A 12877-nucleotide genomic window follows, 5' to 3' on the forward strand; every position below is an offset into this window, starting at 1 on the left:
TGTGTGTGTGTGTGTGTGTGTGTGTGTGTGTGTACGACTTACGCTTTTTCGAGGCAGGCCTCTCTGGACATGTTCTGCACCAACAGGTTAGATGCCAGGTTGAAGAGCTCCTCTGCCCATTCCTGCAGGGAAACAGCATGCATGAATGGATGCACACACACACACACACGCACGTGCACACACCCACACACACAGGGTCAAGTCAGGGAGTATTTGAAGTAATGGATTGCAATATTACTCCTGTCTTCTGCCGACAGACAAATGAGGGTATTTGCTGAAACATATTCTTCTTCTTTTTTATTATTTTTTTGTAAAGAATTTATGTATGACGCTTAAATGAGGTAAAAGTGTCAACCGTGACCCTAACAAATAAAAGACACTTCCAATTGAAAAATATTGGTACGCCGCATTTTTCCCTTTTAATTAACCTTGGTGACATCTTGATAAAAAGCAATCTCAAGAATGCAGACACGTATTGAAACATCCCCGACGGTTTCCTTCACCAGCATTTGAAGGAGAGAGGTTTATATTGCTTAACACAGTCATTTCAGTCATTCCCTCATCTCGGATGTACGCAGTCTTTTACCTTTGCAGTCTCTTCCTGAAAGGCCATGAAGTTGAGATAGGTGATGTTGACCATGTCAGTGCCGCTCACCACCGTCAGCATCCTGTTCTCCATCTTCCCCGCCAGCGTGCTGACGTCCAGCAGCTCGCGCAGCTTGGCTTCCTGGGAAATGACACAAACACAGAAAGAAGCGCATGGCATCAAGATCACGTTTAGACATTCGACAAAAGCCGTTTCGCGCCGGTGCGGTGGAACAGACGCACATCCCAGAACGTAACCGCTCAAACTAAACTTCCGTGGGGAAGGCAAAATGACGAGAAACAGGCTATGGAAAAAAGACAGAGACTGTTATTTTTTTTTTCCTTTCCTTCGGAAGTGCGAGACAGGGCTGCTCTGTGTCATGGTATTTTGGCTCGATGCCGCTTCAAAACAAAAATCACCCCCTGAAGCACTGACCTGAGATAAAAACCTGTTGGCATTTTGGAGCTCATCTGACAGCTTATTTGCCTGATTAATGAGGGGGTCAGTGGTCGGACACAGGCGGGATGAGGACAGAGGTGGAAGGATACAGCGAGCCGCCGTCTGACTGGAAGAATCCAGCATGTAAAAAAACACAAAGCCCGAGTCTATAATTTGTTGAACAGTAAATGTTGCCGTGGTTCTTGAACTGTTATTACGAGGACCACTGCACAAAATGACAAGTCTAGAAGTCTTCAAAATGTTTCTATAAGATCAATATATTTGCTTTCCAGATCCTCCGCCATCCTCCGCCAACAGTGTTCAACCAAACTGCAGTTTTAAAACACCATAATGGGAAGTCAACACTCGCATCTTCATAATGAAAACGGGGCATAAAAGTTCTCCGCTGGAGCAATACACAATTATTCCAATATAACACATATTAACTGGCTGCCAGTGGTGCTAGACACACCCGGACCGATCTGATGCTGATTCCCTGGAGGATGAAGCAGCTCATCATCACAATAACCTCACACGATGCGCTTCTAAGTTAAAAGAATTCATGCTCATTTTTGACGGTTTTGGAGCGTTTTTCCCTTTTCAGACTTAATGAATGAAAATCTGTTGGTTTTCCATGAGACAATATTCTCCCGTCTCATTATACATTCAGTTTAACAGTGAGAGATGGCACGGAGACGAAAACAAGGCAGTGACTCATTAAAATCACAAGTGGATTCATTCTGCCGAGGCTGTAGCTGTTACTCAGAAAAGTTTTAAACAGAAGATTACACATTCAATGGAAAAAAAAAAAGAATGTCTCCGCTCCGAGTCAGGCAATCTGTAGATTAAATATAACCCTGAAAAAACTTTTATTAGCCAACCGATCCAGAGGGCTGTTGAAGAACTCTGTTGAGAGAAAACAATGGGTGCTGGCACCAGGCCAGCCCCCAGAGACAAAAACTCAGAGGATTTCATATTCAGTCATCGTCTCAGGGAAAACTAAACCAAACTCATTTGGGAAAATGTACATTTAAGCAGCACATCTTTGATGCAAATCAAAAAAAAAAAAAAAAAAATCACAAACTATAATGCCTCTGAGGTGCAAGAGAGGAATAACAATGAACTTCTTGTCTTGTACTCAAATGGCATACAGAACGGTTGCTCTGGCTTAATTAACACAACAAAAAGCCCTGTGAAGGATTCTGCTGTGAAAGCAAATGAGCTCCCACCAATTTAACCAATCAAACAAAGAACACTGCGTCCTGTGTCAGGCTGATAAAAGTCCTCTACACATCCCTCACACCCCACCAATCAAATTGCGACGCTTAGTGGTGTCCAGTATCGTCACACCATCGTTTTCTTTTGGAAAAAAAAAAATTAAAAAATTATCATGAAGAAACTCTTGATTAAAAATTAGGCCTTACAAAGATTTTTTTGCAAAGACAGATGGGCGGTTAAGACTGTTGCCAATTAGAAAACTTCCATTCCCCAGGTACTAACATTAAAATATTGTTGGGAAGCAGTAAACAAGTGCGGATTGTGATCATCAACAATTCATAAATGAACTTCAGCTTTTTTCCCAAAGCATCACTTCGAATTTTTTTCTTTCTTTCGTCCCAGTTACACAAAATTGCTTCAAGTCAAAACAAATAATTTTTGTTATCATTTCAGTAAAGTTACAGCAACGTTTTGGAAATGGCAGAAACGCATAAGACGGACCCATATCATGGCTGAAACCAGAGTGTTGCCACTAACAAGCAATTAAATAATCAGATTTTGTGGATTTGAATGGAAATCCACCGCTGTTGCCACCACCTTCATCAAAGGAACTACTTCCAATAAAGCCGAGGCTCCAATCAGAAATGCTCCCTTCAGAGAGAAGCTCTGGCAGACGTCCAGGAGCTGAGGGCTTCTGAGAACAGCCGGGATGACAGTAAATCGCATACTGTACTTCAACTATTACAGCGCTTGAATGTCAATACAATTTGATACTGCTGTGACGTTGCAGCCATTAGCTGAACATATGGCTCATCTTGTGAGCGCTGAGCAGAGCGCCGACCGGCGAGGAGGCTGCAGGCACTTAGAGCACATCAGCTTGAAAGACACAAGCAGGTATGGTGGGAAAAGACTTGAGGAGCTGCTGTGTGACAGCAGGCGAATGGAGGACGGGAGGAGGAGGAGGAGGAGGAGGAGGAGCGGCAGAAAAACGAAAGAGGCAACTGAACTAGAGAGCAACACCGAACGAGTAAGGGGGTCTTACTTACAAGAAATGCCATTTGGGCAGGAGCATTGTGGAAGCCATTACAGGCGAGTCGAAGGTTCCGGTTGCCACAAAGACGGGCAATTTGGAGACAAACAGGCAAAGGGTAGAGGTGGGATGGGACTCTGAGTGATTGTGTGGCGGAAGCGAGAGGGTGACATTGTGTGTCGCCACCTACTTCAGCACGGGAGCTCGGCTTTTGTAAAACGCAGTCATGGACCAGTGAACGCCGGCGTGCGAAACTGCGCGGCGTATGTGTGCAGTCATGCTTGCGAGTACGTGTTTGGTCAGGCGTTCTCGGAGCACGTTAGCGGCGGCGGCAGCGGCGGCGCGTCGGCCTGAGAAGAGAACTCAACACTTAACATTCAGGTGGAGGTGCAGCCCGAGGAGATACAGGACTCTCCACTCTCCTGTCTCAGTTTGTCACAAGGCCCCACCTGTCAGCAGCTGAGCGCTCAAACCGTGTCACACTCTGCTGGGCACGGGGAAGGGATTCGGCTGGAGCCACGCCTCAGGTCAGTAAACCAGCCGCACGGCACCTGTCCAAACTCACCTGCACGGCTGCACGATTTGGTTTGGACACACACATCCACATAAGAGTTCATAGGAGGACTCAAAACCCCCACGCACACACACACACACACACACACACACACACGCACACACAAATGGTCACCTGTGAAGCATGAGTATAAAAACAGACATCAGATCAAGAGAAATGTCACAGTATGAATGATTGATGAAGACCTGACTGCCTTCACACGCGCCACCCGACGGGATGAAGACGGATGAAACCAGAGGAACACTGTTATAATCATTTATTGAGCTTTTTATTTGAAGTTATATTTGTATAGAGCAAAGGTCATCGACCTGTCTGAAGCTGAGGGCTACCTGAAGAATAGCCCGTAATATGACAGGTCAGTTGTTGCAGCCTTTCTGTGGACTGCGGTTTATTTTTAAAGTCCAAAAACAGGTGGATGAGATAAAGGACAAGTGACAGAGGCCGTGTTAAAAAACAGATTTAAAATAAATAAGAAAGAAACCAGAAAAATTAAAGTCAGACGTCAAACTATGAGCTGCAAATGCATCACTTTAAGCTTTACAAAGGTCGATGAGCTCTTATGCAACGCTTATTCGCCTGTAAAGTGTTGCTATGCAGATTTTGAAAATCTGCATAGCACAGCAATTCCATACTGTATCAATGCTCTGACTCATGTTGCAAAACAAGGAGCTGCAATATTTAACGCTGCCACAAAATGCTCTGCTTAAAATATATACACTGTGGCGCTCGAAATTATTAATTAGGAGTCAAGGATAGTTGCTTTAATAAGTGAGTAGTGTCTTGTTCAGGGACGGTGCCGCGGGTGTACAAACCGAGTCAAGTGAAAAGACCTTTTTTTTCTATTAAATGCTCCATCTCTCACTAGACTTACATTTTACAGCACAGAGTGGAAAAAGAAAGCCATTTTGGTTGGTATCTTGAGGATGACTGCACTTTTATTGACCCTGCTAGTTTACAGCAATTCACACTGCATTTTTAAAGCGTGGCCTTATTTAAAAAGAGAAGAAAAAAAAAATCAAAGAGGATGTTTGAAAGGAAGCAGCAACATTCTTCCTCGTTGTTGGACACTAATGTAACACTGCAGTGCTGGGTGTTCACGCTGAAAGCAGACAAAGTGTCATTTAACAGAAAGACGGAGGCAAAACTGGCAAGATCATTCCAGCTGACGGTAGGTGAAGCTGGAACACGTCCAAAAATGGTCTCCATTCATCAATAAATACTCACATTCACAAACCACAAACGCAAACATGTTTTTTGGGCTGGAGGCTCTGCAGAGGGACTGGAGTTGAAGCAGGGATATTCATGCTGTGCGAGTGAGAGCGATGACCCCATGTGCGCTCACATCGGCAACGTTAAAAGATGAAAGTGGGAAAAAGCGGAATTGTTAAGGCTTGTATGAAATGAGCGCTTACGTAAAGGGGAAGTTCAAGATGAATAAAATCTCTTTTCAGACTGTGAATCATAAAAATCTTCTCATGTTTTGTTGCATAACATGAAAAACAATCGATCAACCAGCAAAACCAAATCCTGATTTCGACATCACAATTCAAAGCAATGCATCCTTAAATGCGGAGCGAAGACATGGAGGAGCGGGACTGCAGGTTGTCCTCCGGCTGCTGGCCATCCTTGTTAACCAACAGAGCGCTAAGAGTTTGTTCATGGGACATTTAAAACCCTCAGGCATTCCAAAGCAAATTCTGGGACATCAAGCTGGGGGTGATGAGCTTATTCTGCCACACAAATCTGCTGCAGATGTGCTTTAATACACAGACTTGTGCAGCAGAATATATTTGTCTGGTAACATGACGTAACTGCGCTACTCTCATGTCGTTGTTATTGAGAGGCTTGTGTGTGTGTGTGTGTGTGTCCCGTACATGTGTGCACCTATTTGCTGTTACATGTGTGTCATCATCCCCGTGTGAGTCACCGAGTGTAAAGCAGAGCTAATCCGGAGACAACTCCCTCTCTTGGCGATGCAGTCATTTATTTAAGAGGGTCACACCGCATCTGCAGAGCATGTTTTAAACATTAGACACATCATAACTTACACAGACAGAAAGCACTGAAACATTGATCGCATTAGAGGAGAGAGCCCCGTCTTTCATGCCAAACTGCAGATGCTCTCTGAAAACCCCGCTCCTAATCATGAGCACGCATTCGTGTGCACGCCCAGACACACGTGTGCAATCGCACAGAAACAGAGACGTCTCAGACACTTCAGACTGCAGTGGGAGCGCGGGCGTAGATGCACAAACACACTGGATAAGTCATGCCTGCATCTCTTATGCAAAGTTATCGCAGTATGATGTCACTCTGTCCTCGATATGATTTCCTTTCAGCATGTGCTGCTTGAACTGGAGCAAAGAAATGTGCATCTTAGTAAATAAGTACACACTCAATGCATAAAGTGAAAAATACAATACTTTTCTGCCAGTTGAAGGCTCGGCATTGAAATCAAACCTTTCCTGTGTGTGGAAATAAAAGAAACCTGCAGCTAAATGGATTATAAAAGCAGCACAGATGGTACATACACACACAAAAGAAGGTATAAACAAAAAAAAACCAACAGCATCAATTCAAAAAAAAAAAAAAAAAAAAATCATCCGCTTCACACGTTCTCAGTGGGAAACTACAGACTGAAGGGTTTCTCTACACAGGGACACCATGTCAAGCTCTTTCTGTTGAGGTTTGATCGGTTCAGGCTCAACAGCAGCAGTCTTTCATAACAGCACTGGAGAGCTGTTTACTCTCCAATTCTCCATTTTGAACTCCTCCAGTGTGGAAATGACTCTAATAACTTTTTGCACTCGGGGTGCAGGGCACTACGAGCCCGAGGACGAGCCAGAGATAAAAAGCCTCATAAACAGCCGTATTGTAAACACGATCAAAGAACATGAGGGCGAGCGGGAGAGCGTGAGGAGCACGGCGCAGGGGAATCAGACGACTGGATCAGGAGGGAGTCTTTGATTGTGGGGCGTCCGTCTCCCCGGCTCCGGCGCTATCAGCATCCTGCTCTCACCCTCTCATCTGTAAGGCCTGCTGTGTTTCTGCATCTTTTTTTATTACTTTCCTGCACGCTTATAATTCACCTGAGCACTCAGTGAAGGCAGACCGCCACGGTTTCATGAGGCGTAGAATTGCGCACGAGGCGGGGAGTAAAAGGTCAGCGCTTCATCAGTCAACTGTCAGGTGATGCATCAGTGGCCAGAGTGTGGAACTGACTGCGCAACGCATTTTGTTTTGTGTGTGTGTGTGTGTCCGCTCTCAAATCGTAAGTCAACAAAAAAATTCTCGGGTGAGGGGTGTTCGCATCTGATTGAGCGTTGCCGAGATCCAAGCCATCACTTGAAATGACACTCAGTATTTTCCCTTAAGCCATCTGGCTCCGTGTAGTTCATCCAGGAAGCGCCAGCGGACGCAGTTTGTAAAATGAGAGTCGTTAATAACTGAAGGAGTTATCCCTCTTAACGCGAAATATTTCAGCTTTCCATTACATGTGTTTTGATTGAAGGCTATAATGGTTAAGAAAGGAATTGGAGTAAAGCTTTAGCTCATCCCTGACACGCCACTCGGGCTGATGTGTCGCGGCGAAGACGCGGGTCGGGAGGGGAGTCGAGTAGGAGGAGGTTGAGGGCTCATGTGGACTTAACAATCCCTCATTCCAGCTCTTCAGTAGGGGCATTTCATTAACCCTGAAGCAGTGAGACATGAAACGAGAGACGGTGGGGTGGACTGAGGGGAGACGCGGAGCATATATCACGACATTTCCAAAATGCCAGCACATCAGCAATAACTTGTGCTGACAGGTTCTCATTTCATGTCTCGGGAAAGCGGCCGAACATTCGCACCCAATGCTAATCATCTCATGACGCACGGTGAAGCTGAGCGTCGCGGGCATGAAGGGAAAAGTGAGGGATTCATTTTTAAAAGAGCAGTTATGCAAGCTCTGTATTTCTCTCTCTTTTTTTTTTTTATCATGAATAATCTAACGCTGGACGCTAAGAACTCATTACAGTAATTCCGCTCACAGACCAGACTTCATTCCGCTGCACAGCCAGACCTCTGTCAGAATTTCATTATACCTGTAGGGCAGCTGGAGTCACCACTCCGGGCAAAAACACATTCGAAGTACAGTAAAATCCATATTTTCAGCCAAGTTGGCGATGTTGTTCCTGAAACTTTAAATGCTGATGAACTGTTTATCCACACAGACTCGAAACATGAAATGAATCTTGACGACTGCAGCATTACCGAAACAGAGACCATCTGTTTTTGTCACCATCGTTTGTGGTGTTTTACACATTTATACCCAACACACACACACACCCACACACATAAAAAAAAAAACAAACAGATATTCTTCCTCTAAGTCTAAGCTGCTGACTTGTTGACAAGCAGAATAGAAATACTGTCAAGTTGTATACAAATCCAACTACTAGTATACTGCTTCAATTTTGCAAAATACAGTTCTTTAAAAAGGATAGTCATAAAATGTACCTTTAACAGAAACTTTACGGCATTATCCGAGGCAGAACAGTTAATACTCAATATTCAAGGCACATTTTTTTAGTCCTGAAAAAAAGTCTATAAACAATAAACTCACTGCTTCCAAAATGCAGATTAAGAGGTTTAAGCTTTTATTCAAATTCTGGCCCACTCAGTCACTCATTAGCAAAAATGATTTGCAAACAACCAGTACCCAAAAACACAACTTACATACAGTCAGTTATGGATTTGTAATTCACTCCTTCCAAGTCTCATCCCACAGCATGAGATCTTCTTTCAGATTGTGTTTTTCTGTCCTGAGTTTGCATGTTCTTCCCGTACATGACAAAACCAAATGCATCCGGTGCGAACAGGGGAGTGTGTGGATTATCTCTCTGCGCTTTCCCTGCGATGGAATGGCCACTGAGGTGCACAGACACTGATACCTGTGTCAGGCGTTGGGTTTTTGGTTCCAATACCGTGCATCGATACTCGTACTTGTGAAAGTGCTCAGATGCATCACACCTGATACCCAGAGTGCGACGTCAACCGACATGAGCCTCGCAGCAGGAACTGAGCAAAGTCACCTTGGAGATGTTTCAGCCACAAAAGTAAAGCTGCTTGAAAAATGTGCCAGGAGTGTGTGCTCATTGATAATACGATCATATATTATATTAGTGACTGAAGAGATAAACAACTTTTCTGGAGCATCCCAACGTGCAAGTTGTTTGGGATTTCCTTGAGATAGATACAGGTATATAGATATAACGGTACGTCCACCACAGAACAGATCTTTGCACTTTAAAAACAAAATAAAAGACAAAAGTCTGAACTGCTCTCATGTATAAAAACTCTCATGCAACTAAAGAGAAGCCCATTGTTCACAAGAAAAACATTAACCAGGCTCAACACTGTTTCACTGCGAATCACTGCCTTCTCAATAACGCAATAATGTGATCTATTTGCCACCTGACACACGCAGACGCAAAAAAAAAAAAAATCTACCACTTCAAATACAACACCTCTCCTGGGCTTGAATAGATGCAAACAATTATTAGCTTTTGTGTTTGTGCGTTCAGAAAATATCTGATAAATTACCACATTATCACTGAAAGAACGACGGTGCTTTTCCACAGAATCTGCATTAATTTCATTCGTCTCATTTTTCATCATTCAAATTATGCCCGATATTGTTGGACGCTCAGCAAATGCTTTTCATTTCGCGGTCAACATGATTGCAATCTTCAGGAAAATAAAGAATCTCTATTGACTGCACATGATGACTGTGGGGCTTTGAAGACAAAGGTCCGCCAGAAAATGGGGAGGAAATTGGACAATCATACAGAGAAATCTGCTCTGCTCTGGCATCAACTTAACGTGACTAAATCTGGAGTCTTGAGGGGGATAAAGCGAAGCCTCTTCAGGTATATTTTCATTTCCTGCTGACCCTCTCGTTGACTTGACCGAACTGACACAACGTGATACCCTTACAAAACCTGTGGCTTGCAGAATAAAAATAGAAATAAAAATAAAAGCTTTAAAAAAGCCGACCATTCCTGAATGAATGCACTGTGAGAAGATTCAATGCTCAGCTAAGGTTTGTCTGTAACGTTAACTTTAGCTTCTATTCCTGTTCTGTTGCTTCCCCAGCAGGATTTGGCATAATTGTCATCACCAGAACTGTGAGGCAAGTTATGCTAATACACAAAACTCAACAATCAAAAAGCAGAAAAAAAGATTTTTCGCCTGGAGCACACCCTCTATTAACATTGACAAAATATGTTCATTAGGTCCAAAAGATGCTTGACTGGTCCATAAAACAGGACTAAAATGAAATACAGCAGAAAAAAAAAGCTTTGTCCAAGCTGCAGCATGCCAAATATTTGTAAAATGAGGGTTTCAGTACTGAGAAAACAAGATATTGAAGTTGCGTTTGGAAGAGAGCAGAAACATTAATTCATTGTACCCTTTATGCCAAATCTGCAGCCATAAAATCGAAAACCAATCTCAATAAAATAATACAATTTCAGCCATAAACGAGTTAACACAGATACATGGATGGATGACTGGATTAAGAAACTGAACACGACTGTTTCATGCAAGCTGATATTTTGTCAGAAACTTGTTTTGTTTTATTTTCATGTTTTTTTTTCTCAATATATATTGAAGGAATTTTGCACACAAGGGTGCAAAACAGGACAGCCCAGTTTAAATGTACTCCTACATCTGTGCTGACGCAAGAAATGAGCAAAAGATCATAGATAATCCTCCGTCACCCACTCAACCCAAACGATTTCACTTTCATCCATAAAAGAAATACATCCCAGGGAGACTTTCAAATCTTTTCAACCTTTTAGTTCAAGTCATGTTGTTTAATATTTGATGAGAAAAAAAGCAACACTTCACATCCGCTTGACAGGGACTGATAGAGACTTTGGTCGCTGCTTTGCTCTAAAACTTTAAGGTGAACATCAGTCACCCTGAAAACCGTCCACCGAAGAACCAAAGGGTAGAAAAGATCCTTGAACAGCTGTGCGAGTCTTTATGTTTGCCTGATCATAACTCTCACCGACACCTGGACACTCCACGAATACGGGATTATACAGTCATTACTGGCCAAAAACAAACTTTGGAAACAGATGCTGGAGTGACGGGGGGGCAAAGGGACCTGCGGGGCGACAGACTGCCAGCTTGGATTTAAAAGGGACCGTAAAAGCTTGGAGGGTAAGACATAAGGATGATTATACGGTGAAGACAACTCATATCTCTGTCACAGAAAGTCCCCTCAGTTCCTTCATTTCTGGGAATGCAACCTGCATAGTAATCTCTTATGGGGGCGCAAGATGTGCAAAGAGCAGTGAAATGAGGTAGTAAATTTGACATGTGTCCATACGTTTGCCAACATTTAAGTGTAGGCCGATGTCTGAAGGAGAGAGCGAGACAGAGAAGAAACTGGAGGGGGAGGCGAGACGACGCTTCATGCTGCGTGTGAATCAGTCTGAAGGAAAGATGGAGAGACGGAGGGGGCAAAGGGCAGGTTTGATGAGGTGGAAGTAGTCTACCTGGCATGCACTCCTTCTCGGGCTGGCTGAGACCGCGTTGCGCGGGTGGGGAAGCGGGGGCGCGGACGGGAGGGAGCTGACCTGAGGTCCACCGCATGAACTCCAGCAGGAGGAAAATAATCAGCTGCCGTGAATCACGAGCTCGGCGCTTTAAATTAGAAGCGAGCGGGGAGGAAAAACCTGGAGGCTCGTTTGCAGCCATTTCAACTTTGAACCGGTGATCGAACCTTAAATCCCGAAAAAGAGAGTTGTGTAATTAATGATCCGTTTCAAAACAAAAAGCAAATAAGCTTCAGTTGCAGGAAGATGCTTCCGAACATCTAAATTTCAGTAATAAAAATGCTGTTAAACTCATTCGATACTATTTTGTAACAGCTGCAGAACTCTGGCAAACTTTGCTAATCAGCTTGCCATTTTCGCCTTCTGCTACTTAAAAGTGCTTCCTCCATCTCGGCGTGCACCAGGTACTTTAGTCATCACTCCCACCTACTCGCTCTGACTCACTCTCCTCCGTTTGTGAGGTGGATGAACCCCCCTCTCTGTTCCAGCTGTCCATCAACCTGCGCTCGGTGAGGGGCGGCGCTATAAACAGCTCCCAGAAACTATCAGGTACGTACGGCAACTACAGTAATTATCCCAGAGGCGCTAATTTAATGTTGGCTGTTGCAAACTCCTGCGTACAGCGACCACCGTGCACGGTACCTCCGCGGCATCCAAGAAGACGGAGACGCGTGTGCGCCCACGCAGGGACTAATAAGATGTAGTCCGTGCAAAAAACAGACATGGACTGAAAGACCAGGAGACAAGGTGACCGAGCATCCATGGTTTTTAAGCCTCCTTAAGCTTCGCACCGATTTCCCACCTGCTCTTTCCTTTGGTTGACCCTGAAATCGCATCCTACGTCCCTATGGTGACGTCAAGCAACAATAATCAAGCATAAACCCAGATGTAGAAGGAACACAGAGCACCCAACAGATCAAAAAGTAGGGTTGAACAATAAAAAAAGGTAGCTGAAAAGTTGTGCTTTTGTGAGTTTTGTCCGATGTCTCTTTATATTCCTCCCTCAACGTCAACCACCTCCTCAGAGCAACCTGCAGACAGACACAGTGCACCATTTCCAGCCTAGAGTCCTCCCTCTGGCGTCCTGCGAGGGGCCCTCCACCATCCAGGGGCCCCATGGAGGCGAGCCCCGCCAGAGAGGCATTCGCAAAGGGTTCCAGGAGTAAATAATTCAACTGAGTCCCTGTTGGCACAATCCAGCCTTTGGGCTGGAGGGAAGTAGCATATGCTGTCTCCTTTTTGGCCGTTTCTGCTCGGAAATTCTTTTATTCATGCCCTCTCGGCCCTCCTCCATTTTTCTCTGCCATTGTGACAAAGCGCTCATGTGCCGAGCCCTCGGCTGCCTGAAGGACACGGAGCAGATTCCGGACCCAATGACATCTTTAATGATTCTGACCAGAACCAATCGGGTTTATTGGGGGGGA

At 44.4% G+C, this 12877-nt stretch overlaps 1 protein-coding gene across 3 annotated transcripts in view; it reads right to left on the reverse strand.

Annotated features, from left to right (window-relative positions):
• The window catches only part of plcb1l (phospholipase C beta 1-like), a 105643-nt gene that overhangs the window by 47101 nt on the left and 45665 nt on the right, over positions 1-12877 (reverse strand). For all 3 annotated transcript variants that reach the window (XM_030109801.1, XM_030109802.1, XM_030109803.1), the window contains exons 4-5: positions 587-727; positions 43-122 (exon numbers count right to left, since the gene is read on the reverse strand). In XM_030109801.1, the coding sequence (XP_029965661.1) occupies positions 43-122; positions 587-727 (221 nt within the window). The remainder of the gene's footprint in view (positions 1-42; positions 123-586; positions 728-12877) is intronic.

The sequence above is a fragment of the Salarias fasciatus genome, chromosome 15, assembly GCF_902148845.1.
Source record: "Salarias fasciatus chromosome 15, fSalaFa1.1, whole genome shotgun sequence".
NCBI lineage: Eukaryota > Metazoa > Chordata > Actinopteri > Blenniiformes > Blenniidae > Salarias > Salarias fasciatus.